At 39.0% G+C, this 27922-nt stretch overlaps 1 protein-coding gene across 6 annotated transcripts; it reads right to left on the bottom strand.

Annotated features, from left to right (window-relative positions):
• Positions 1-399: 399 nt before the first annotated feature.
• On the bottom strand, positions 400-27922 carry LOC123771753 (solute carrier family 49 member 4 homolog). 6 transcript variants are annotated; one of them, XM_045764477.2, is made up of 12 exons: positions 23243-23305; positions 20955-21030; positions 15255-15471; positions 13130-13218; positions 10143-10396; positions 9419-9531; positions 9034-9162; positions 8484-8613; positions 7771-7879; positions 5251-5437; positions 4894-5076; positions 400-3052 (listed from the first exon to the last, which is right to left on the bottom strand). In XM_045764477.2, the coding sequence occupies exons 3-12, from the start codon at positions 15463-15465 to the stop codon at positions 2877-2879; spliced, it is 1581 nt and encodes a 526-aa protein (XP_045620433.2). In that variant the 5' UTR covers positions 15466-15471; positions 20955-21030; positions 23243-23305; the 3' UTR covers positions 400-2876. The 6 variants fall into 6 exon arrangements, with proteins under 6 accessions (XP_045620433.2, XP_069169382.1, XP_045620435.1 ...); XM_069313281.1 differs by lacking the exons at positions 15255-15471; positions 23243-23305 and adding an exon at positions 27841-27922; XM_045764479.2 differs by lacking the exons at positions 15255-15471; positions 23243-23305 and adding an exon at positions 23959-24084.

The following is a 27922-nucleotide window of genomic DNA, read 5'->3' as shown; positions in this document are numbered from 1 at the left end:
ATGCAAAGAGCAAGAGTTTAAGAGTCTCATTTGTATGGATGCAATCTCACATAGGGGTTATCCAGCATGATGACACAGGCAAGGCAGCTAAAACTGCATGTGATAAGCTTGAAATTGTATTGGATATGGGCATTCCAATCTCTGCTGTAAAAGGCACAATATTTAAGAAAATTAGGTTAGACAGAAGAGCAGTCACTGATACACAAAGGCCAGAAAGCACGAGTATAGAGAGCAATGACATGTTAAGAACCGAGAATTGTATGTACGGCAGCATAAAACATCCACTAGACAGTGTGACATTGTAATTGCCAGAATTAGGCTAGAATATTGATATCTATTGCAGGTGGCTGCAGGTAATGAATCCCCCAATGGTGAACATTCCAATTGTAAACTATGTGAACAAGTTTTTTTTTTATTAACAGATTTAGGTACATTTACATATGTGCAGCTACTCTAGACTATATGAAGGGGAGTACAGCGTGTCAAAAAACTAGCTACATGATGCTAAAAATCCCCATCACACAGGATGGTTAGTCATACAAAGGCATGTGATACATATTGTAGTCTGCACTGGCAAATTCTGGGTGCATCATGAAGATATCATGAACACTAGAGTGAATAAGGTAGCAGTGATACTGAAAGTCCCCATCTCACAGGATGGTTAGTCATACAGGGCCATGCATTCATTAACCTGCACTGCCAAATTTTGGGTGCAATATGAGGATATCCTCAAGAACACGAGAGTGGTTGCAAAGCTCCAGGACCTCATGCCAAGGAGTCTGAATGGTCTGATAACTGGGCATTCAGTGATGTAGAGTGGGAGATCATGTCCCAGTTCCTGCTCACAAAGTTTGCCCTTTAAGTGCTCAGGATTAGGAGACTCATCAGGCCTCTAGTGTGTTCTGTCATTTGGCAGCTTCATCTCTCATTAAGAACTTGACTTCAGCATGCTTGCCAATTACATGCATGTGCGTAGTTCACCCTTGAGCTGCATAAGGCTTCAGTGTTTGAATTGGCTTCACCTGCTTGCTTGATGCCAGCGTGGAAACCTAGGATGTATTGTATGCCTGCAAAGGTGGCTGCTTTGTGGATTCCCTTTCACTTTTTTTTAGGGTTTTATTAAGAGTGTACCTTGGAAATATAGCTTTGAATAGACATGAGAAAGTACCTTTCTGAACATGAGCCAGTTCTCTTCCTCTTTACCCCTTTTGTTTGCTGCCTTTTCAGTCCCATTACAAAGAATGGGAGAATTCAGATGCCCAGGGCCAGTGTTGTGGGTGAGCTCTGCCATCTTTAAAGAATTAGGTGCACTAACTTGTTGGGTAAGCAGTTGACTAAGAGGTTATGTTTGATGCAAAGAGAATTCTTGCACAGTCTTTAGTCTACATGAAATGTACCTTTTATCAGTCATTTCTGGCAGGATTGAGCTCATGCCCAACGATTGTCTAGCATATTTAATGACTTTGTAAAGAGACTATTTGCAAAATTAATTGTGGCAAAATAAATTTGTTTCTGCACCTCCAATATTTATCTAAATTGGGATAATATATGCAATGTAGGTGGTAATATAAATATTTTTAACTATGATCTCTCTTAACCATTTTAAAGTGACTAGGATGTAATACTGTAATAGTCAGCACTGGTGATGTAAATATAGACCTCGGTGGCAGTGTTAGTGGTGAAAAGCACTAAGCTCTTCGTCAAAACAGATGTCGACAACACTTAAATATGAAATGTAGGGAATACCTTGATGGTATGCTACCAAAATATACTGTGCAGTTTTCATTGTACACTAATTTAGTTATGCTGGCTTAACACTTGTAAAATTTCAAGTACACTAAGATGTAACACTTTATGACTGTTATGACTAATTAATCATTACAAAATATAGTTATCTTTTTTTTCACAAAATCCTTTTTTTTTTATATTCTGTATTTCATGTATAAGCAAACTGGTATTAAAAAGAAATAAATGGCAAATCCTCTTTTCCAAGTGGTGTAGTTTACATCCACCAGTTTGTGCGGGTAAGTTTATGCATGTTACATTAACATAAAATTCTATATTGGGATGGGAGGAGGGGAAGTGATAATGATTGTAAGAAAATGTCCACAGTTGATGAATGGATAATAAATTTCCAATAGATGGGTAAAAGGCAGACAAGATTAGAGGTGTACCCCAACCCCCTCGAGCCATTAGAGTAAGAAAATAATGTATAGTAAGAAAGATTTAATGGAGTTGGAGAAAATGACAAGTTGGGCAGCCCACAATAAACCATTATTCAATGCATACAATATTTTATTTACAAATATACTAATGAAATATCACAACCTGTACATAGGTTAAAACTTAAAAAATTTTTGCTTCTATAAAGTCCAACCACTTAGGCACCACGGTAGAGCAACTGTCTCGTGTCATGCAGGTCGGTGTACTGCTCCAGAGATTAACGTAATGTATGCATAGTACATTACTTGTTAAAAATACATTACTGTGTTTGTTAAAATTGCAGGAATGAAAGACCAATCACAACTGCATTTACAAATCTTGTTTCATTCTCACTACACTACATTCTCTTCTCATTCTCACTTACACTAAAAAATATTACTTTCCTTCACCACTTTACTGCCCTTAAGCAAAAAATAATAAATAATTTACAAACACACAACAGTAGTGTTTGATTAACCAAATAAATTAACCAAACTAATTTTGGTTACGTATAAAGATTGCGGCATATTAATTATATTAATGGTAGTATTGGGCTTGGAAATGATAAATTTTTTGGTTAATCAAATTGAAAAAGCTTTAATTAACAGCAAAAAAAATATTAAATGGAAAATTTCACATTTAGACGTCAGATTTATCAGTAATATTTATTTTGTTTATATCACAGCTAACTGGTGTGGAGATTGCTTTTCTTTTGCTGCAACTTGTTCTGGAATCGGAGAATCAACATTGCGGTCAATGTTCGATCTAGAATAATCCTCTTGTACAAGGAGAACAGGAATTATTGACAGAGAACCGGAACTCAGGAGAACATAGGTCACCCACTTATAGCCTGGGGAAAAAGACATGAAAGGAGGTGTAATAAATACATGGATGTTATATGGTACAGACCACACTACATCCTATATTCTTATACATATAATGGTGCTAATGTTTTGTAATTGCTTACTATATATGATGTTATTAAATTGCAATTTGAGTGTTTCCTGCCAGTACTTGAATCCATTCCTGGATGATATTTTGTACACAATGCCAGCACAGAAGTGGACTGTTTGGGCTACACTTGAGTGCCAGGAACAGATTTATGTATTATTAACCAAAACACAGCACTTGATCACTGTTTTGTCAAGTGTGTGGAATATCTATTTGAGTACACTAAAGAGAACCCCCCAAACATAAAAACTGAAAAAGTTCAAGTTCAAGAGCGAAGACTTGAACATGATTCCTCGCTCTTACAGTTTGTTAGCAAATTGTGCATTTCATGTCGATAGATCCAGTCACTCTCTCACTCGGCTCCCTCCTACTGTCCATGAAACCAGAAGAGTTGGTAGTTTTGTCCCATAATTTTTGCATGCAAATGTATGTTCTATGATAACATTTTGCATGCAAGCTAGGTGACAATTTTAATGACTGCTCTTTGAGAGTCAAGTCATTGAAAAAGAAGTGGTTGTGATTGCATAGCTTGCATATGCAAAGAGAAACCATTTCTAATTGATTAAATGCTGCTTAATCTCAATTTTTTAAATAACACTAGTTTAACTTGATGATTCTCAATAGGTAAAAAAAAATAATTGTGCAATTTACCAACCTATCAAGACTTTCTAGTATGCAAGAAAAACTTTTTCCACCCGTTTAGGCTCCCTCTTGATCTCTTATTAATGGTGTGTGTGTGTTGCATTATGTAGCCCTGACCTGTTGTTTGTGTGGACTACATACAGTACTCGTCAAAAGTATGAGCTGCCTTGCTTGAGGCAGCACATACTTATGACAAAAAAAAAAAAAAATATCAGTCTTGTGTGTGAGATGTTTGAGAGAGAAGTATGCATCGGGTACACACACAATGTGCGGGTATCTGCTAGCTGCCTGGAGCTGCACATTTGGGAGGCTTAGTTGGCCCCGGGCATTCATAGTGAGCAGTTGTGTTGCATGTCTTGCTCTGGCACCTTGCGGTGTTTTATCCCAGTTAACAGTGGTGTTGGTGTCGTATTGTCCTTATGGCCAAGGAAGTAAGCAAAGAAACCATTGTTCAGATTATTGCTTTAAAGAACATGTGCCACCAATTGAAGGAAATAAGTTTACTGGTCGGTGTGGCTAAGTTGACAGACGTAAGTATCGTGCCCGTTTCAAAGGTCATTCCTGGAAGACTTCATCTGAGGGAATTCTAATGCTCTAAATGTTCCAATGAATGTTTAGAGACCTTGAAGTGTTCCTGGGATGACTTTTGAAATGGGTATAATCTGTCAACTTAGCCACACCGACCAGCAAACTTATTTCTTTCATTTGGTGGCACATGTCCTTTAAAGCAATAATCTGAACAATGGTTTCTTTGCCTACTTCTTTGGCAAGTGCCATAAGAACAATATAATACCAACACACTCCAATACATGTTGGAGAACTACTGAACCATTAGCCAGAGTGCACGGGGGACAATGTCTAAAACCCTTATTGGACTTCAGTTGAAAGCCTCAGGAATCCTAGAGGATTCAGTGGAATTCCAGGTAGCATTGCTCTTACCATGTCATGGCATGGTGGTCTAGGATGCTATCTTGGGAGTACTGTACAAAGTAAGCAGGTGTGAATCCTCCTCATGGCCCCCTACTGATTTTCTAATATTCCGAGTATCAAAATCATTTCCTGTGATACAAAAATGACTTACAGTACTTAGGTCCTTACCTATGTCAGGAATTAGAAAGACGAAGAGGAATATCAGCCCAATAAAGTTCATGAGACCGGTGAGTAGGCCAGCAACAATAACCTCAGGGCAGGGATAGGCTCGCTCCACAGCCAACTCGAAGAATAGTGGAGCATTGGCAAAATTGGATGCCAGGCCAATCACCACCGAACAAAATATCTGCCCTGAAAAAAAAGTGAAGGCTGTTATTTGCTCTATAAATACCGTACAGTATTTGCACTATTATTTTGCTTGGTAAACATGTTAACATTTTTGTAAAGAATATTTTAAGAATCTTGTAATGTTTAAATAACATAAGTCGGTATTCAGAGGTGAAAATTAACATATACTGTACTTACCTTTTGTTACGGGGATGGTGCCCATTGTCAAGAGGTAGAACCAATAGAAGCAAGCCAAAGATATGATCATGAAAAACAGGAGAGACGCCTTGACGTGGCCGTAAACTAGATCTGTCATACGCCCCACCAACAGACCGGTCACTCCTTGCACCAACACAGCTGTGAGTCCTACCCACATAGCATTATCCTGAGAGAACAAAATTATATTACATTACTAGCCTTTTGTTTTGAAAGAAAAAAATAGTTCTCGGGTTCTGTATTTATGTCAATTTTGAGTAATGTCATTGAACAATTTCCCTTATGTTATAAAATGAATGCATAACTACCAGTAAATAAACTGTATACAAATACAACACAAAAACTGAAAAGGCATATTGGAAGTTTATAAAATTTAGAAGATACTGCAAGTACAATGTAACTGAATAGTTGGTTGTCTTAATTTAAGCAGATAATTAACACAAAACTGAAGACATACTTTGACAAATACTACTTTGTGGGATTAACAAATGTGAACCCCTTTGCAGTGAAAACCACTTGTTTGCTTAGAAAGATTATATCCAACTTACAGATACAATTCCTGTTGTCAGGGATGGGTTCAGGTTCAACAGGACACGTACATGTACCAAGCTTCCAAGGAAAAAGAGAGGGTTGTCAGCAAGCCAGGAAGAAACTGGGACCTAATAACGTAGCCAATGAGTTGAGGCAGGCTGGTACTCAAATAAGGCTGGGTGCAGCAATGACGCGAGGTCCGAACCGAAACAGGGCCACACAAGCCACAAACTACACAAATCTCCAGAAATAAGATGAGTCCACCAAAGAACTGAACCCTGGGTATATCTGCCACATAACCAAACTCATTCAATGAAGTGGAGACAGAAAAAATTATCCCCCCTGGAGTAAAATACCTTCTACTAAAGGAATCAAGGTCCAAGAGGGGATGAAGGGCACTCACAGACCCTTCTCAGGCTCTCCTGTAGCCCCCAAAAATCAGCTATGATGGAACCAGGGCAAAGACACATTCCATGCCCAACACCTATGACAGAAAGGCATCATCCAAAAAATGAATCACCGGAGCTGGAAAGCCGTTGCAAACACCGAGGCTCCATATCCCTGGCAGGAAGACAGCTCAGCTGCCTCCACCACACCCCAAACTAAGCCCTGCCTTGACTTCGAAATTTGCAGATGCAGTAAAGCCAGAACCATGGGGGGGGTGGTTCAAAAGCAAGGTGAACCACACCTGTAGCAGAAGGAAGAAGACTTAGCCCAGGTGGAGTTCACTAACAGTTCCAATTCCAGGTCCCTAAACACCATAGGGTTCAACTTTAGGATATCCAAAAGAACACCTGCAGCAAACAATAAATATGAGAAAACTCTGGCCGTAAAGCAGCAGCTGCCTGGCAAGCTTCCTGTCAAGAAACAGGCTCAGATAGATAGTAGACCCAATGCACACACATTGCAGAACTCCAGGTTGACTGATTAACCTAATACCTCTATATATAGACATCATGGTGGAGGCAGAGAGAATGACTGTCGACCAGTAGCAGGGCCAATAAGAACCTTTCAAACACGCATGGCACGAGTGCGAACTCAGCAGTCGATTCAAAACAAGCCACAGCATAGACCCACAGGAAAATTACACTAGTGCAGCCCACGCACCCATATAGAACACCCACAGCAGAGGGCCAACACAGAAGAGTCAAAAACTTGTGCACTGCCCAAAGCTTGGCTCCTGCTCCAGCAGTCAGACTCCCAAGCACACCATGGAAGAAATTCTGTCAGTGCAGGAGCAATGCTAAACAAGTTCCTGGAGAAAAGTCACCCTGAACGTATGTAGCTCGAAGAGTAAATATTGCCAGTTCTGCATGAAATTGCCAAGAAATAAATATGTATATGAAGTAAATACTAAAAGAAAAACAATAAATTAGCAAATGGCCTGTGCAGAAAAAAGTCCGAAGGAAGGCTGGCATTTAGCCGAGAAGCAGTAGGACCCACTGTGATAGTCAATGACCCAAGAAGCACACTACTGGATTCAACCGCATCACTGAAAGGATTGAGGTTTGAACCAGTGGTTGGTTGGGACTGCATGGTGGCAGACATTCGTATTAACCAGCTCAAACTAGTTTCAAGTGATTGTTTGGATTGAATCATTTGTGGAGCTGTTTGGCTGTTTCAGTGCTTTGTTTTCTATAACCCTTGCAGTTGTCTGTAAAGCTTCACTGATTTTATGGATGTTTTCCTAGTGAGGGTGACAATAATTGTTCTCTGTGTCTTGTGCCTCTGTGAAGGGAAGGGGAGGAAGCCAGGTTCTGGCTCTGGTCCCCAGTAGGCCAAACAGGACTCCTGCGACTGATATGACCCAGTAGTGGAGAGCCATCTTGGCGAGACAGCTTCACTGAATCACCAAGTGAGATCCTCCCAGAATAAATACTTAATAAGCTGGTCACCAGGATGCATCCAACCCATGGGTCACTGTTGCCCCTAAATCAACAATAACAATGACTTAATAAAAACGCAACATACCTGATCGATTCCCAGATCATTAAGAGAATAGTTGAGAACAGAGAGCCAGGTCGCAGGTATTGCTATGCAGACGCTGTATGCAATTGTTGTCAGCAATACATTTCGATTTCTGAAAACATGAAGACTCATAAGAATAACAATTACAATCCAATCACAAAAACAAAGCTACAACAAATTCATAAATTACAAATGAAAATTAGATGCTGTTTTGGTACAGTTTGGGCCAACATCACGATGCAAGTCCACGAGTACCAAAATAATACAAAATTTTCTTCTAATTTATGGGCTTGTTGAGCAGAATATTGTCATAACTTGCACTTTATTAATATATATATAGTATATGATAAGACAATACATACACAAATTCTATATTATGGCTCTATTTACATATTTAAAATTTTAACCACATTACAGTACAGTATTTATCTATAAAATGAACCCATAGTAATGAATCATTATTTTCAAATCATATTTCACATTGCTGGGTAAATTTTGTTTCTTTTATAATTAATGTATTTTCTGATCCTTTAGACTCTGAACACTTAATACTAATCAGGATTATTTCCACTACCTTCGCTGTAGCCATTACTCAAAAATGTGAAAACATGACAATTTCTACTTTTCCTTCTTTACATCCAAAGGATTTGCAATCATTTAATAATAGCATTTATGTCAAGCATATTAAATTTCTAAAGGTATTTACATTATAATACCTCATTAACTTCTTTAAACTGGATTTAAAATTCAGTCTTTGCACCGAAGATGTGACGGACGGAGGCGTGGGAGGCTTTGTAGGGAAGTACACCAGGATAGCTATCAGCAATGTCACCCCAACAGCAGCATCTGCAGAGAATAGGCTGTTACGACAAGTACAGTACTGTCCATATGAACGAAGAATCTTTGAACTACATACAGTATTGTGAGAATACTGACATACACGATTACATGCGTTGACACGAATACCATTAACGTACCAGTATTGTGTCACATTCTAGCTCAATCAGACAAACTAAAACATGAAGTAAACTTAATACTTTTCACTGTATTAATGAATAATTAGCTAAAGCACTATGTGTGTTACCAACTGTTGATGAATTTATACAATTTTATCGGTTAAAAAAATACTCGATAACATGCAACTTATGTCACTGCTCCGATAGCCACAAAGTAGCAAACACAGATCTCATATTCTACAGTGGCTCAAAACTACATTTTTTTTTTTTGGCAATTGGTCCATTAAATAACATTGCAATAATAACTTACAAATGTACAAAAGTGTCTTGATATCACTTTTAATCTGGTCCTTAGTCACACCAGCATTTGGAGACTGGACCAATAGAGGTGCCAGGTAGCTCCCTGCTGTCCCCAGCTGGTTCAATACTTGCGATACAGCTGTTCAGGAAAATCTATTATGAGGAAATATACATGTCCATAATATCCATTTCAATTCACTTCCCTCATCAATCATGTCTTCAATGTCAAGTGGTAGTCTTGATTTACTGTTAAATGCTGCCACCACCTTCATTGTCAAGTGATCAAATTAAGCATATGGAATTCATGATTTATTAGTATAATGCCAAAAATCACCATTATCTATTGCATCTAAATCAGAAGGTGACAGCTGCTTTAGATGCAATGATTAGGTTACCTGTGGCTGTAGTTCTCTCCTTGGGCGGGAACCACTCTGCTGCAATCATCGGTGGAGCGGACATGATTAGGGTCCCTGCAATTCCGTTCAGTATGGCTGCAATGTGGCACATTCTGTACAGTATTAAAAGTAAAAGTGTATTAACTAATACAAGTCAATTCTACATTATACTCAAATACAGTATACAATGCAACAAATTATTCTCAAGCTCAGACAATAGATATACAGTAGTTACATAAAAATGTGCATTGGTTTATGCCCAAATTATGAACTTATTGGCACGAGATACAGTACCTAATTCCTACCATGCACTTTTGATAACATAACGATAATGGATACATCATCAGTGTACAAATTAACCCACTCTAATATCTCTTGCATATACAGTATTTTATTAATTCTCCTCAAATCCACTGTCTGCTAGAAACATAATATATCAGAATGTTTTAACTTGGTTCATCAATTGATTTGATTTCTCCCTACCACATTATTGCAATTTTTACATTTATCAGAACATACTGTACACATCAACAAATGAAAATCCTGCCACTCATTCACCCTATTTGAGATGGGTCTGTAATAATAAATTCCATAAGATGTGTCTGGAAATATTATTAGATTGCTTCACAAATCCTTGAATTATATGCAACTTAGAGAGACCATAGTTACAGTACCGATATATAAAACTGTCCTTTTCCGTGTTAATCAACTTGATGGCACTTACACTGTGAAGAATTTATCAGAATCTGCCATAAAGGGGAGAATTCTGGCGACTGTTGCACAAGCAACCAGCACAGCACAAGTGACCACACCTACACGCAACCCTTTGGTGCTCATCAGCCAACACATGGGTGCAACGCACGATGCAAACGTTATTGTGCCCCAGTTGGCCATCATGGCCACGGTCCCAGAGCCCCAGCCTTCAAACGCCGCATCAACACTCTCGCTAATAGGGCCCCAAATGGACCACTGAACACACTGAAACAAAAGGCTGGTGTAACTCATCATGAGCAGTACAAGTGTTGAGGACTGAAATTTTGCCGAGTACTGTGTAATGTTACCAGGTGGTTTGTAAGATTGCCAAGTACTGTGCACAGTTACAAAGTTATGACATGTTACCGATTACTGTTCATGAGAACTAAGCAATGATTTTTAATAACATGTAATATTTCAGAGAATACTTCAATGTTGTTGAGTACTGTATTGTGCCAGTTTTATTGGCAAATACTGTGTAATTGTTTAGTACTGTGTTATACAGTATTGTTGAGCAATGTGTTATATATGTTGTAGAATACTGATCACAATATAGTACCCTATGATTCCTAACTTGCTACAGCTGCTCCTCTCCTTCCTAAGATGGTAGTTTGGCAGGTTACCTTGAAATGATTTTGGGGCTCCACGTCCTTGCGGTCTGGTCCCCGACCAGGCCTCCTGATTGCTGGACTGGTCAACCAGGCTGTTGAACGCAGCTGCTTGCAGTCTGATGTATGAATTACAGCCTGGTTGATAAGGTATCCTTTAGAGGTTTTATCAAATTCTCTCTTGAACATTGTGAAGGGTCGGCCAGTGATGCCCCTTATGTGTAGTGAAAGCGTGATGAACAGTCTCAGGCCTCTGATATTGATAAGAGTTCTCTCTCTCAAGTACTGTACCTATTACATTCTGCTTTTCAACGGTGGTGTTCTGCACATCCTGCCATGCCTTCTGGTCTCATGTGATGTTATTTCTGTGTGCAGGTTTGGGACCAGCCCCTCTAATATTTTCCACGTGTAAATTATTATGTATCTCTCCCACCTGCGCTCAAGAGAATACAGATTTAGTCATTTTAGTGGGTCCCAATAGTTTAGATGTTTTACCGAGTGGATTCTAGCAGCAAAGAATCTCTATACACTTTCCAGGTCAGCAATTTCTCCAGCTTTGAAAGGGGGATGTCATTGTGCAGCAGTATTCCACTCTAGAGAGCACTAACGTCTTGAAAAGTATCATCATTGGTATAGCATATCTAGTTTGAAAGGTTCTTGTTATCCAACCTGTCATTTTTCTTGCAATTGTGACGGCTCTTTTATTGTGTTCTTTAAAGGTAAGATCTTCTGACATGAGTACATTCAAATCCTTTACATTGCTTTTTCGTTCTATGGTATGATTTGACTGCATTTTGTAAGTGGTTTCCGTTTCTATATTTTCATTTTTCCGTAGCGCAGGAGCTTGAACTTATCTTCATTAAATACCATCTTATTTTCTGTAGCCCATTGAAAGACCTGATTTACATCTGATTGGAGGTTTGCTGTGTCCTCTATGTTGACTACTCTCATAAAAATCATCATCAGCAAAAGATGATACGGTACTATAGTTTGTGTCCTTGTCTATGTCCGATATGAGGATGAGAAAAAGTACTGGAGTAAGCACAGTACCCTGGGGGACTGAGCGCTTCACAGTTGATGGTCCAGATTTTATTTTGTGACTAGTGACTATTACACATTAGGTTCTGTTAGTCAGGATATTGTAGATCCATCTGCCTATTTTTCTGGTAATTCCTTTTGAATGCATTTTGTGTGCAATAACACCATGGTCACATTTGTTGAAGGCTTTTGCAAGATCTGTGTAAATTACATCAGCGTTTTGCTTGTCTTCCATAGCATATAAGGCCATGTCATAGTGGTCCAGCAACTGTGATAGGCAAGAGCGCTCTGTTCTGAAACCATGTTTTCCAGGGTTATGGAGTTGCTGTGATTCCATGTATTTTGAGATCTTACTTCTTGGCACTCTTTCAAAGATTTTTATGATGTGTGATGTTAAAATCTTTGCTAAAATCTGTGCTATCAGTCTGTAATTTTTGGCCTCTGCCTTATTTCCTCCGTTATGGAGTGATGCAATCTCTGCTGTTTTTATGATATCAGGATAATGCCAGTATCTAGGCTCTGTCTCCAAAGAATGTCAAGGTGAGTCTTTTATAGTTCTTGATGAATATAGGGTTCCAAGAATCAGGGCCTGGTGCAGAGTGCATAGGCATACTTTCTATTGCTTCTTCAAAGTGCAGTGGGGATAGGGTGACATCTGATACATGATTTGATGTTTGTATCACATCCATGAAAAATTCCTTTGGGTGATCAATCTTCAGTGTGTTTAGTGGCTCGCTGAAAACAGAGTCGTACTGATTCCTTAGTATTTCGCTCATTTCTTTGTTGTCATCTGTGAAAGTTCCATCTCCCTTTCCCAGGGGGCCTGATACTAGATGTAGGTTTTTATCTTGATTTGGCAGACATTATTTATTTAACATACAATGCACAGCAAAATATATCCCATTCGTCCGTCCGTCCATCTACCCCATCCCTCCATCCATCAATCCACTCGTCCACTCACTCACCCACCCACCCATCCATCCACTCATTCATTTATTTACTCATTCACTAATTCATTCATCCATCCATCCATCCACCCATCCATTCATTCAACCATCCATCCATCTATCCAGCCAGCCCGCCCACCCTCCCTCTCTCTCCCCACATTTTAGGTATTATCCCCAGTTTCTTCTCTTGCACACTTTATCGGCACACTTTTACCACCCTTTTATTTTCGACAAGATGCGCACAGTTATAATGCCATGGGGCTAACGTCCTGTACCCTATTGAACCTACTAGAGACTGTTGCCATGAGAAAAATTAAGATATTTCTAGTTTAGGAAATGGTACAACACCTGTATGAAAAACTAACCTGGAACCATGCCAAAAACGAAAATACTCCCAGAATCCAGAAACGGCTCGGGTAAACCTTCTGTCCACCCTTGTTTGCACTACTGTCTCCTGAAAATTAAATTTATTTCTGTATCAATATCAAGTAAATAAAATGGTCCACAGGATAGATGCCTACACCTATGGATAACTTTTTTTTATCAGAAAAAATGTATACAGAGCTGTCAAGCACACCCAACTCTCAGCTCACAAATAGTAATATATAACAATTCAACAATCACATCAAAGCAGCAACTCTGCCTGTACATTCATGGACTGAGATTATACCAGCCATTCCACGTGTACACAGGTAGAGAGAACGTCACTGAAACTAGTCACTTAATTGGAGCGAAATGTTCCAATCTGCAACAACTTACTACAGTATAGCTATGCATGCTGATATTTCAGAAATACCTCACAGTTAACAGTTGAAACCAAATGGTGAATATTTAAAATACGTATACAGTGGAACCTCAAGTAACAAGCGCCTCAATCTATGAACATCTCGAATAACGAGCGTGCCACTCGGTGAAAATTTTGTCTTGATTGACCAGCTTTCGCTTGATTAACAAGAAAACCATTTGGCGCTTCCTAGCGTTCCCGCTGGTTCTAGCAAATACTCGGACACCTCCGACGATACAAATAATTTTTTTTTAAGATGCTAATGATATTGGGATGTAAAGGAGTGACTGCTGTAATGTTGCAAAGCACTAATTTTTTTTTTAGACAAAATTAGAAACAAAAAATGAAAAAATTTGAAAAAAGAAAAATGTCATAAAGGTTCGTTCAGTGAATGTCAGGTAGGCTGCTCCATTTTCTAAAAAACTGAAACAAGACAAATGTCATAACGGATCATTCGTCAGGTAGGCTGCTCCATTATTTAAAAAATCTAATATTATATTGATGTTTTTCGGTGGTGGAACAAAATATTTTTACTTCCATTATTTTAAATGGGAAATTCGTTTTGAAAGATAAGCATTTCACATGACGAGCTCGGTGCCGAAACGGATTAAATTCGTTAATCGAGGCTCCACTGTTCTGCATATGGAACCTATAAATGAAATTTTACAAAACATGTTAGTTATCGCACATAAAGCTGGCAAGTATTTTAACAACTAGGAAATTCTTCAAACATTAATTGAAGAATTTTATCAGTTAAATTATCCCAAATGTTAACTATCAAATATAGATCAAGTTTAAACAATACAAGAACTAGAGATGAAAGTTATCTAAAGAATTTTCACCGATTTTCAGAAATTTATTGTTAAGTTTATTAAAATGACAATACACTGTCACATTACAATATTACACACCTATCCTCATCTCATGAATTATTGTGGCACATTATTGCTTTCATTAAACCAAGAGTCTGTCAACAATAAAATGCATGCTGTAACAAGATGAGAAATATTATTATCACCGAATACCATGATTTGAAAGTGACATCAAATGAGTAATGACAAGTTAGAAATTGATGCAAGAAAAAAATTATTAATTTAAAAGAAAATATATATTGAAACCAAGTCATAACCTTTCTAGATTATGTAGTTGTAACATTACAACAAAATGAAGTAATAAAAGATAACGTGTTAGTACTAGTTATCCTAATTATATAATTATTGCACTATGTAAAGAATTAACATCTTGCTTCACACCAGTTTCTTTTATAAACAAAATAAACTTCAATATGATACAATAAAGAAAATTTGTTACCAAATAATAATGGCAAAATAGAGTACTTTTAGAAGCTTCAGTATGGAAGCTGATCAGAATTACATTTCACCTTTGTAAATGCACATTAATGACACTGTAAAAGACACATCGAGCACTTTATGTAAGGCAGACATAAATCTGTGTATCTGTGTATTTACGTATGTAGGTTAGCTTAGCATTTTAAAAGCACTACAATCACCTTCTGTGGTTGATTGTTCAATAAATCCCTGAACTATATGTTTAATAGATCTCTAACCCTGTCCATGGAGGACAGAAGAAAATGTTTATACCCTGGTTAGCACTGTAAATGTGTGGCCACATCTGTGGCAGAAAATAATAAAAAAAAAATAAAAAATAAAAAAATAATACTTTTAGAAAAAAAGACAAGTACTCACGCCCTCTACTACATGTTGGCACTATCTTCTTTACGACTTCCAATATTTTCTTAGTGTACATATTACAACAGATTATATTAATAAATTTCAAGAGCAATGCAGGAGCAGAAGGTTTAAGTCTTCCCAGAAGACTCTGTTGGGAACCTTGTCTTGCATTAAGGTGGCGGTTTCTCCACCACCACCGTTTCCAATTTCTGGTGCATTCTTCCATCTTAAGCTGTGGAAAGCAAATTAGTAACAGTACAGTATTTGACTTTTTAATGTAGTCGAGTCACAATCCCACTTTCCGATCTTCATCTGGTCTGGCCGTTCATTAATTAGTTTTCATTCCGACTCCAACTCCCACCTCACCCCCACTCAACCCAAACAGGTGCACTTGTCCCCAAAATGCCATGCCAGGTGTTTTGTCCCCAAAATGCCATGCCAGGTGTTTTGTCTCCAAAATGCCATGCCAGGTGTTTTGTCTCCAAAATGCCATGCCAGGTGTTTTGTCTCCAAAATGCCATGCCAGGTGTTTTGTCTCCAAAATGCCATGCCAGGTGTTTTGTCTCCAAAATGCCATGGCAGGTGTTTTGTCTCCAAAATACCATGCCAGGTGTTTTGTCTCCAAAATGCCATGGCAGGTGTTTTGTCTCCAAAATGCCATGCCAGGTGTTTTGTCTCCAAAATGCCATGGCAGGTGTTTTGTCTCCAAAATGCCATGCCAGGTGTTTTGTCATCTGGCCACATCTAAACAACTGATCCAACTTCCTTGTGTTTGTAGTATAAACAAAACTGTTAAGATTGTCTTCCCTTCCACACTGCTTTATATACATTTTTTTAAAAACATCTAACATTGAGAAACTTATTACAATGCCATAATGCTTGAATAAAGGTGAAGAAAAGACCCAGTATATGTGTACTTGTGCTAAAAGAAAAATTTTCAGATGTAACCTAAATCCCCTCCCAAGGTACAGTACTGTATACGATGTTCTGCCAATGCAATGCAAAACACTGTAGACAGTACCTTGAGAAAAGCTGTAGGTTACATCCAAAAATTTGGTTTTGAATACACTTACACATATATTGGGTCTTTCTTTCACCTTCATACCTAACATTCTCTCTCCATGGCTTAAAAATGTAAAGACAGTAATGTGTTAGCCAAGGCTTCAACTAGCAGTAATCCAAAGAATACATGTTGTGATGGTTTATAAGGAAAATATATCTGGCATTAGCCTGCGTGTGTACAAGAAATGCCAAGTGACCAAACCCTCTCTATTTTTTTTATATCTTGAAGGCAAAATATACAAACTTTGCCAGTTATAGTCAAAGGTACAACAGTGGGGAAGAGAATAGTAGTGAGCCAGGCTAAAATTAATGATATTGGTGGAAGCAAATTTGAGATGAGATAAAGATATGGCCAAGTGCTTCCATAAGTAAATGAACATTAGTAAGAACAGTAAGTATTGCTGTTGATTGGTTAAGACACTAAAAACTGCCATGATATATAGTGTATTAACACATTTGAGGGTAATTTATTTTGTCAGGGACAGGCAGCCTGTGTATATATATATATATAATTTAGGCTTGTATTGAGGCCCTCCCTCAATGTTGAACTACTGACCTTCACCAGAATGTAACCCCACAACAGTTGCCTAACTCTGGGGTATCCATTTACTGCTAGGTGAACAGCAATATTAGGTAAAAGGAAACAAGCCAAATCATTTCTATCCAGCCCAAGATTTAAATCTGGGATTCCCAATTGTGAGTCAAGAATTAACTCTGCTATACTAATGAGAAATGAACAAACAAGTATCTTTCCAAATTTGAGGTGACCGTGCAGGAAAAAATCTTTATCTCCTGAACTAGTTTATAACATTAAAGAAACAAGCTATTACTGGTGCCAGCTGCATGCATACACTCACACTCATGATAGTAAAAGTACTTTATGTACATGCCAAGTAAAGAGATGGTCACTATGCTATGCCAATAAAACTGGTAAGCATAAATTAAAATTCTGTTGAATGGAAAATGTTTCAAGCCAAGGGCTATGATTCACACAGCTCAGCGTAATACAGTGGTATCCAACCTGGGATCCCCGAACCTCTGGAGGTCCCTGAAGGTAGTACTGGAGGTCCCTGAGGTAGTACTGGGGGTTCACAAAGGTAATACTGGGATCCACAAAGAGAGTACTGGGAGTTCACAATGGCAGTACTGGGGGTCCACAAGCTAAATTTAAAATTTATAGAGGTTCCAGCACATACTGTAATGTACAATTACAGTGGAATCTCAGATAACGAATGCCCCCCTTTATGAATTTTTCTGTTTACAAGCTCAATTTCTTCTTAAACTTCGACTCTGTATACAAGTTTTTCCTCGCTTGGCATTTGTTGATACACGTATGGGTAGACCGAGTGCGTGGTTCCAGGTGGCACTGGCGAGGCACGCTTCAGTTTACCAGTGTCTCCCGCCTAGTGATGATTGCGCTTGAATTTTTTATGAAGATTTTAATTGTTTTTGTGCTTTTTTGGTTTCTGAACATGAAAGTAATTATTATATATCATGTCATGGGTCCCAAGAAAGTCAGTGGTAAAGTTCAACCTAAGAAAATAGTTGTGAGTAGAGGCAGTAGAGGATATCCGTTCCTCATTAAGAAAATATGTGAAGTATGGGAAGAACTGCAAAGTTTTGCTGAAAAGACTCACCCAGATAAAGCTGTAGCAGGTCACTGCATTGACCTTTTTAATGACGTCTGATGTGATGTCTTACTACAGACAAATGATAAAATGTAGGGAAAAACAAGTGTCTTTAGACAGATTCTTAGTAAGACAAGCAGTGAGCCACAACCAGGTCCTAGTGGTATGCTTGCAAAATGTAGGAGAGTTTGTTCTTTTGTAGGAGAGAGAGTACCCTATAAAGTCATCACTGCTTGATGTTATAACGGAAGGGGGACTCCCCTTCCAAATACTAACCCCTTCTCCTCCTCATCATCATCCATACGCCAACAAGAGTCCTCATTAGAGGTAAGATATACTTGAGCATACTGTAGTACAAAATATAAGTACAGCAGTAGTATGTATAAAATGTATTTTTAAGTTAATATTTCAGGGGGTTTGGAATGGATTAATTCAATTTACATTATTTCTTATGGGAAAATTTGTTTTGGTTTATGAATTTTCGGTTTACAAACCATCTCTGCGAACGGATTAAATTAGAAAATAAATCGAGGCTACAGGTGGCCTCAATGAGGACAGGAAGCCGGCAGCTTGTCTAAGGCCCCCCCCCCATTTGTACTGATGATTATATCGAGTTGTATTTAAAAAATAAGCAGTGTTTTGGCATTTATGGCTTGGCAGGTTGACAGTTCCACGAGTTTATAACCCTATGGGTGAAAAAGCATCTCCCATTTTCTGTCCTACATTGTGGTTTTTTGGTCTTGAAACTGTTACTCCTACTTGGTGTTACATCTGACCTTTTGAAAAAATTTGGCTGGGTTAAAATCCTCCAAACTGTTCAATAATGTACTGTACTGTATTTAAAAAGTTTTGATGACAAGAAGTTATTGTTGATTTTGATTTAATGGTTAACAGGTATAAAGACTGTGTGAATGCTATCTTATAGCTACTGGAACATAAAAATCTAATGGAAATTCTTAAAATAAATGCTTACCTAAAGATGCTTCTTCTTGTTGGGATTTAAAGGCTTCTTATCTTGAGGTTATCTCGAGATGATTTCGGGGCTTAGCGTCCCCACGGCCCGGGCCTCGACCAGGCCTCCTTTTTGTTACACACCCCCAGGAAGCAGCCCGTAGCAGCTGTCTAACTCCCAGGTACCTAATTTACTGATGCGTGAACAGGAGCATCAGGGTGAAAGAAACTCTGCCCATTTGTTTCCGCCTCCACCGGGAATCAAACCCAGAACACTAGGAATACAAATCCCGAGCGTTGTCTACTCAGCTGTCAGGCCTCCTCAAACTAAACCCACACTGAGCCCTGTCCTACAGTTTGCTGGCAAAATTTATTACCTGGCCGTGGAAACCAGTTAACTACACCATTCAGCAAAGTCTGGAGACCCCCGGCTACTCTGGACCCTCACCCGGCACAGATGACAGACTTTTAAGACCGTGTATTTGGTGCAGTCATCGGGTGGACAAGCCCTTCATGCAAACTGCACCTACTATCAAGAAGAGAAGAAGACCGTGTATCGACAGTGATCCCAGACGATATATACGTCAGGTGGCCTTGATAACACAAGGAAGACGAATCAAATATTTAGCCTTAAGAGTTGAACACCCTGGCAATCCTTGACATGTACCAAAAACTAATTCTTGACCGGACAAAAAAATCAAACGTCTCTATCCATCAAAATGCCAATCCCGAAAATGCAAAAGAACCCTATCGCCTTCCCTTTTGAGCGTAAGTGATATGTGTGCCAGACGTCGTATGAATATAATCTGTTGATGAGGGATGCCCTGCAACAGTGTCGAAACCAAATAGATAAAATTCGTGACCGGAGAAGCAGCAGAGGTCCAGCCAACAGCTGACGCCGGTTGTGTTTACAAACAACTCAAACTTCATAGCGAACTGAAGGTCTTGTAAAAGATAATACTATTATTTCTATTATTATTATTATTATTATTTGTATTAATAATAATAATAATGCTAATGATAATTATAATGATAATTATAATGATAATGATAATGATGATAATGATGAGATAATGATAATGATAATAATGATAATAATGATAATAATGATAATAAAATATAATAATAATATTTTATTTATACAAAATTACAGAGGATTTGTTTATAGTTATTATACTGTTGTTTAAGATTCGCTACTAGGAACAAAAAGTTCCAACTAGAACGGGCAATGGTGAGCCCGTAGATTTATTATACAGAAAGTCCTGGTAGAACGTTCTTGACTCAGAATCGAGTATTCCGGGTTCAAATCCAGGGTGGGACAGAAATGGTTGGGCGCATTTCCTATCGCCTAACGCCTCTGTTCACCTAGCATTAAATAAGTACCCAGGAACACATATTTCAGACAGTATAAAGTGCAATGCTCTCGTGAATGTTTCTGTTTTTGGCTATACACTACATCATTTCATGTTCATCTTGATCTCTATAGAAATCAGAGATACTTGTAGCCAAGTCGCACTTAAGCTGAGACAATGGATCTATAAATTTCCGTTTGCAAACCATTTGTTGTATTCTAATTCTTACATGTGAGTTGTTGTATAGATACTGCCTTACCCAATGTTGCACTCTCCTCGTCCAAAAGGTTCCTCCAGCTTGTGAAGTAGTCTCTTATGAGGTAACATATGGACTTTCTCACTGTGCAAAAATATCCATCTACCATGCATGATGAATGTGGTGCTGTCAAAAAAACTCTGTCGGGTTGGGAGGCAAGACTCGCCGTTCCTGATCAAATGCTGATTTTACAGGATTGTGCATGAAATATATGAAAGGGACACTGGTTTATAGCTCAGCAATTCATGTCTCCCTGTTTTAATATTGCAATATAATGGCTGTCTTCCAACCTTCTGGTAGTTCCCCTTCTTCCCAGTGATATTGTATATATATTAGCATATAGTCATCACAGGGGTATCAGCTGCGTTACATAATATCCATGGTGAGATCATATCTGGTATCATAGACTTTGTCATGTCCAGCTCCAGCTCCACACCTGACCAACACACACATGTTCACCACATACCTGGCTCGTCCATAGCGAGGGGATGAAAGTTGGTGATCGTTAGGGGTGTGGGGGAGCCACGGCGCAGATATTGAGTCTGTGGAAATCCAAATAAGGTATTTAAGAGAAATTAAAAAGCATTTTCCAACTGATTGCTAGAAAACACACATACACACACGCACACGCACACACTCACACACACAATAATTATTGCTAAAAACACGAAAGGTTCCACTACAAGAAGTTTTCAACACGGAACAGAACATTTCCGTCAACTTCAAGTTTCTTAAATTCGCTCATCAAAACATTGCACCAAATCCTTTTACAAAAATGCTCCTGCTTGGGTGTTGAGTTGCGACCCCGCGAGTGCGACTCAACCCCATGAGTACGACTCAACCCCTAGAGTGTGACTCAACCCCAAGAGTACGACTCAACCCCTAGAGTGTGACTCAACCCCAAGAGTACGACTCAACCCCTAGAGTGTGACTCAACCCCAAGAGTACGACTCAACCCCTAGAGTGTGACTCAACCCCAAGAGTACGACTCAACCCCTAGAATGTGACTCAACCCCAAGAGTACGACTCAACCCCTAGAATGTGACTCAACCCCAAGAGTACGACTCAACCCCTAGAATGTGACTCAACCCCAAGAGTACGACTCAACCCCTAGAATGTGACTCAACCCCAAGAGTACGACTCAACCCCTAGAGTGTGACTCAACCCCAAGAGTACGACTCAACCCCTAGAGTGTGACTCAACCCCAAGAGTACGACTCAACCCCTAGAATGTGACTCAACCCCAAGAGTACGACTCAACCCCTAGAATGTGACTCAACCCCAAGAGTACGACTCAACCCCTAGAATGTGACTCAACCCCAAGAGTACGACTCAACCCCTAGAGTGTGACTCAACCCCAAGAGTACGACTCAACCCCTAGAGTGTGACTCAACCCCAAGAGTACGACTCAACCCCTAGAGTGTGACTCAACCCCAAGAGTACGACTCAACCCCTAGAATGTGACTCAACCCCAAGAGTACGACTCAACCCCTAGAGAGTGACTCAACCCCAAGAGTACGACTCAACCAAAGCAAAAATGCCCTTCAAAATAGGGGGTCCTAAATTGTGGAATAACTTCGGAAATTACATTAAAAGTTGCAGTTTCCTCCCATCTAATTTAAAAGAGAAACAAAGAAATACATTTATCTTCATCATGTAATAAATCTCTCACAATTCTTCATGCTAAATGTAATCCTGTTTTTGCTGTTATTAGGAACATTTAATACCATATATATGTATTGTTTCTAAAATTACAGATTCTTTAATAATGTAGCCTATGCCTTTCATCATTAGGTATCACTTAAAATTGTATATTTGCTAAGTTTCTTTAACATTTCATTTATAATGGAAGGTTTCTTCTCATTTAGCACTGTTACCCTATTAAACTTGTAAAGTCCTGTATCTAAGATATGTTAAGATATTCCCGAAACGTTTTGTATATTAGTGGCTCAAATGTGTAATATTTAATTTATGTACCTACTAGATATAATAAATAATCAGCACCAAGCAAATTCTCGGAAAGCAGACAAGAGAGTTCAAGATGCGCCAATAAGTTGGATACACTCATCAAACTCAGAGGAAATCTTCAAATCCTACAACATTGATACTTTCAACCTACACCTCATTGATTCAAATTATTTCAAGCTCCATCTACCCTGGACGACACCCTCGAACTAAACGACTTTTTATGCGCAAGAAGAAAAGGCAAGACAGCACCGAGAAGCATATGAAGAAAGGCAACGAAAATCAGATAAAGAAAGAAATCGAAGATCAAGAAGATAATTTCATGAAGACAGAAGACAGAAGCCTAGTTTAACTATCATCAACTGCCAGCTGCTTGTGAGCCCAGTTCTGTGAGAGCATCCATGAGAATTCCACCAACCCACAGCGTCAGCTGCAAGCCATATCCACGGTGGTGGGACCATTGATCTTTTTTTTTTTCTCCCCTCTTCGAATTGTCTCCAGCTCCTAGCTCAATATTTCTACATCCTCGCCCCGGCCTTCCATCTCCTTACCTGCTCTAGGGGTCCTTGGAACTTGGAATCTACTAATAAACAGTAGCATGTGCCAATATATATACTGTATACATAATAATAATAATGATAACAATAATCTTATTTCCAAGAAGGTACATTAGGTTGGTGAGTTTACATAAGATTGGTATTTTTTACATTCTTGACAAGCCACTAGCACGGATAGCGTTTCGGGCAGTTATTATAAGAAGGGACTTAATGTTTGGACTGAGAGTACTCACCCAGCTGAAGATGGCTGAGGCCAGGAGGAGAGATTCTGACTGACCTTCCCACACCGGGAGACTGTGAGCTGCAACCCCAACTGATCAACCCTAATTTGTCACAATCAGCGACACCTGGCAGTTGCCATTACCATGTGTCTCTACTGCTCTTCTCCTTCATAAGTCCTCGCGATATCTGACATAATCAATGTTCCCGAGATGTTATGATGTATATTGAATCAGTAAATAGTGTCGTTGAAGAGATGGTATCATCGTATGATTGCCTGCCGCCAGTTTATGTGGAAGATTGCAGCTGTCGAGGCTTCAAATTATACCTTAATCTCTACTGTGTCTACTCGTCTACTCACACCCATCCTGTGAGTGGCTGTGGAATAGTTTACAGAGGCAAATAATGGGCTCAAGAACTGAACCCCAAAATTCGTTGGGCTAATATCAAGTTACAGTTTACTGAGCTAGTTACAGTTAACACGTAAATCAAGTTTATTCGCAGTTCATCAAACTAACACCATCATGAGGCTAAAATTACCTAACACAATGAGTGATACTTTTAGTTTAATTACTGTATTATATAATATTAATAATAATATTATTATTATGCTTCCCGTACCCACCATGCTGGTAAGTGCCAGAAAGATTTCATGTCACATTATGGGTTCAAAACTTCAAGTATTTGAAGTTGAGCAAACATACGAAGCTAATCACTTGAGCATATTTACCAGGTAATTAATCGGTCCTCAGTCATGACTGGCTATACGTGGCGATCCTTATAATCCATGTATATGGCGTCAGCATCCACTGCCAATTTACTCGTTCCAAATACTAGAAAACACTGTATAGTCACTCTAACTTCAGTGGGCATTCAACAGCAATATATATTTCCTCCCATTATTATTATTTTTGTGCTCAGTAGTTATATATAGCTATAAATTATCATCAACTTTATTGATAAGAATCAGATATGCTGTTTTCAAGGCAATAACACTTCACAATATCAGTTGTGATATTGAAACATTATCGATATGTATATGTATTTGTATAAATGATTGTATATATGTGTACATGTATATATATATATATAACATTAACAATTGTTTAACTAGCTTCAAAAGATTGTCACTTGCTTATAGAAATAAGGAAATAAGTAGTGTACCACATCAAATTGTTTGGATGTGTGATAATGATATGATAGACAGTATACTTAGGAGCTACAAGAATTTTGCCCCAAGAGTCTAACACTTATATGCTGTCCTTACTATATTAACCTGCAATGTTAAATGGGATTCTTGTATTGTGATTTGTGTATTTGTACTCACTGAATTTGTGCGCCCCTTGAGGGACTTGAAGTAGAGGGGGTAGAAATAGCCTAAGCTACTCTATCCCTTTGAGATGTATTTTTTCTTGTCTCAATAAACATACTTGAACTTGAACTTAGCTAAACGAACTATGGGGTTCAGTTCCTGAACCGATTATTTGCCTCCGTACCCACCATACCCACCCCCGCCCACGGGATGGGTATGGGGTGCATAATAAAGAAAGAAATTGAATTGAGGAAATATGTTAAAAGCTCTTGGCAGCGTTGGTGAGGAAAATACCACGTGATAATTTTATGGACAATAAAATTATTGTCATGCTCATAATTATTATTGACAAGGCTCATAAAACCTATATAGCGATTTCATCAACGATTGAGAGGCCTCTTTTGAATAAAACAGTATCCACAATAAAGTTTTCTTAGCATATATCGTGTTTTTTCAGCAATTAGACTGATTCGGGTGTTGATAAGCTGTCATGATTTTTGATAAAGAATATTGTCTTATGAAGAGAATATATTGTGAAGAAGGAATGTCGTGTAAACACAAGCAGATGTGACATTTATTTACATAAATGAATATTTATGTAAATAAATGTCTATATTACTGGAATCGGCTAATACAGTAATTAAATTCATATATAATATATGTATGCAAGAAGGTATGATGATACAAGAATGCAAGAACTCTTGTCTAGGCGTTGGTAGAGAAGCAAAGTTTGCAGAATTTACAGCATGAGTGAAGGAAATCGTCTTGACCACTATCTGAGATATTGCGCCCATCTATGAGACATTAGAAATATGTGTATTACAATAAGATCCACATTGCTTCACCTAGGAAAACCCTTTTTTTTAAAGATAGATATTGTCGTTAAAGAGAGTCCTCTCTCTACTTTGCACCTGCACCTTTGCATAACATAAACTTGAGGGTAGTCAGTTCACTTTGAGACAGTTAAGCAAGTCCCAGCTGTGTCAAGTTCAAGTATGTTTATTGAGACAAGGAAAAAATACATCTCAAAGGGATAGAGTAGCTTAGGCTATTTCTACCCCCTTAGCTGTGTCTGGGTGCAAGTGATAGGATGAATAACCCAGCGGGTTTTCTTCATATTGGACTGACTTCCCACAATTCATTTAGCTAAACAAGTTACAGTCTTGATTAGCTAGTTACAAGATTGAATGCACATCGTCACATCAACAATGGACTCTAGAACGACCACAAGTACAGTTTCTAAATTAAGCAACTGACATGTGTGGAGAGCTAAGTGTCACAATTGATATGTTTGTCCTGCACACCGCCCCCCATCCAGTGGGCAGCGGTGGATAGGTTACAATCACTTAGTTACTTCATAGTTAGCAAACTGGGGATATTTGGCTAAGATTTCTGGTAACAGATCATTTTAAATGTGTAAAGTTATATAGGCATTTTTGCACGTATGGAATTATGTGTAATTAAAATATATTAAGCAAATCTAATAATTAAGGAATGGCTAGAAACTGTGTACTTAGTTGAGAGGTTTATAAACATTTACTGACTCTGAAGGCCCACACCCACATCTGGACCCCATACAAACGCATGTGAAAAATCATGTGACCACGTGTCTACAGTCCGTGTTAAGCACCACCCACACAGGCTGTTAACGCCAGCCAATCACATTTCTCGAGTGTTAATGACGTCACTAGCCCCCGCCCACTAATGACGTCACTGACCCGCCCACTGATGATGCCATAAGCAGAGCCAATAGAACATCAGTTCTTATGCCGTGCTGTTGCTCCCATATTAAATAGATGGCGGCGGCACCCTAGTCCACTTGGGGGGTCCCCGACCGTCCAAGTGATTGGGCACCACCATTCCTTCCCCGCGTCCCATCCCAAATTCTTATCCTGACCCCTTCCCAAGTATTCTATTGTTGGAGCTTTCTTCTGATAATTCCGTCCCTCCCCTCCCTGGTGAGACCCTCCCTCTCCCTCACACACTCCCAAAAACTCAACCCTTACTTAGGCCTTGCACTTAATTCACTACTAAATATACCAGTCTCCGTGGTGTAGTGGTAAAACAGTCGCCTGGCGTTCCGCGAGCGCTTTGTCATGGGTTCGTATCCTGGCCGGGGAGGATTTACTGGGCGCAAATCCTTAAATGTAGCCTCTGTTTAACTAAACAGTAAAATGGGTACTTGGTTGTAACAACGATTCTTCGCGGCGAGGATCGTATTCCAGGGACCTGCCCGAAACGCTACGCGTACTAGTGGCTGTACAAGAATGTAACAACTCTTGTATACATTCTCGAAAAAATAAAACATTCACTTTGACATTTGAGGACACAATTAAGTGAGCAATTTGGTGAGCACAGTACCTATGTACACAATTTTTTTTTCTAGGACTAGGACAGACGTCCAAAGGACACAACATGATTTTTTTGGAGGAGTAAAACACTCCATATTTAGTACATACACTTCATCCATAGTAGCTATAGAGAGGATGGCTGTTAAGATCTCACTCGTGCAATGTTTATCATTAAGTACAATCAGTGCAACACCCAACACTGCCCTCACACGAGAGAAACAACAAATACGGGCAGTCAGTTCACAGCCGGAAGGTCATGCATTCAATTTCCAAGCAGATGCGGAAACGTTTGGGCACGTTACCTTTCATCTGATGCCACTGTTCCATCCCCTAGCAGTGAATAGATACCAGTACCCGGGAGTTAAGCAACTGTGGGTTACATCTTGGAGAAGCTAATGCCAGCCCGTCCTCTCGAGTGTTCACAACGTCACTAAAATGATGTACTAAGTTGCCCGAACCTTACCTAACTGAGGACCCACGAATAGATAACTAAACAGCCCGTCAATTTTGCGACCCGCTAATTTTTAGTAGAATTCTTTTGACCGTTGGGGATTTATACGTCAAAATACGACGTATTATTTGAGAGGACATGTAGCTAGGCTCGATAGGCCTAACAGGCTCCATGTCCCTTAGAATGGGTAGCCAAGAATAGTCTCCATGGAAATCGTACCCTGATGGCTTAGCTAAACTTTACCCAGGCAGTTAATAAATTGCCCGAAATTCTGTGCATATCAGTGGCATTAGGCATAGTATGTACTAGCTCTATCTGGAAATCCAACAATCTGTTTGTAACTCATCTTGTATGTACTCTAACCTGAACAAACATTATTTTTTCTAACTGTCATCACAATAAAAATCCTTCCCTGACAGCTGCTGTTCGACATAACCAGAGATCATCACATTGAAGTTGAACAACAACTTAAATATTTTCGAATCTTGACATACTCACCGGCATTGTAACACGCTACACTGATGGGCACCAGACAAAATATTATCAATGACAAAAGTCTCCAAACTTCTGGCGGTGAGTC

The sequence above is a fragment of the Procambarus clarkii genome, chromosome 75 (assembly GCF_040958095.1).
Source record: "Procambarus clarkii isolate CNS0578487 chromosome 75, FALCON_Pclarkii_2.0, whole genome shotgun sequence".
NCBI lineage: Eukaryota > Metazoa > Arthropoda > Malacostraca > Decapoda > Cambaridae > Procambarus > Procambarus clarkii.
This window is presented reverse-complemented; position numbering and strand designations above follow the sequence as displayed.

Coding starts and splice junctions, on each gene's coding strand:
- LOC123771753 (XM_045764477.2), bottom strand. CDS start 15,465: ATGGAAGAATGCACCAGAAATTGGAAACGGTGGTGGTGGAGAAACCGC. Junction 13,219..15,254: donor GCCAACATGTAGTAGAGGGC/GTGAGTACTTGT, acceptor TTTAATTTTCAG/GAGACAGTAGTGCAAACAAG. Junction 9,163..9,418: donor GGAGAGAACTACAGCCACAG/GTAACCTAATCA, acceptor TTTCCTGAACAG/CTGTATCGCAAGTATTGAAC.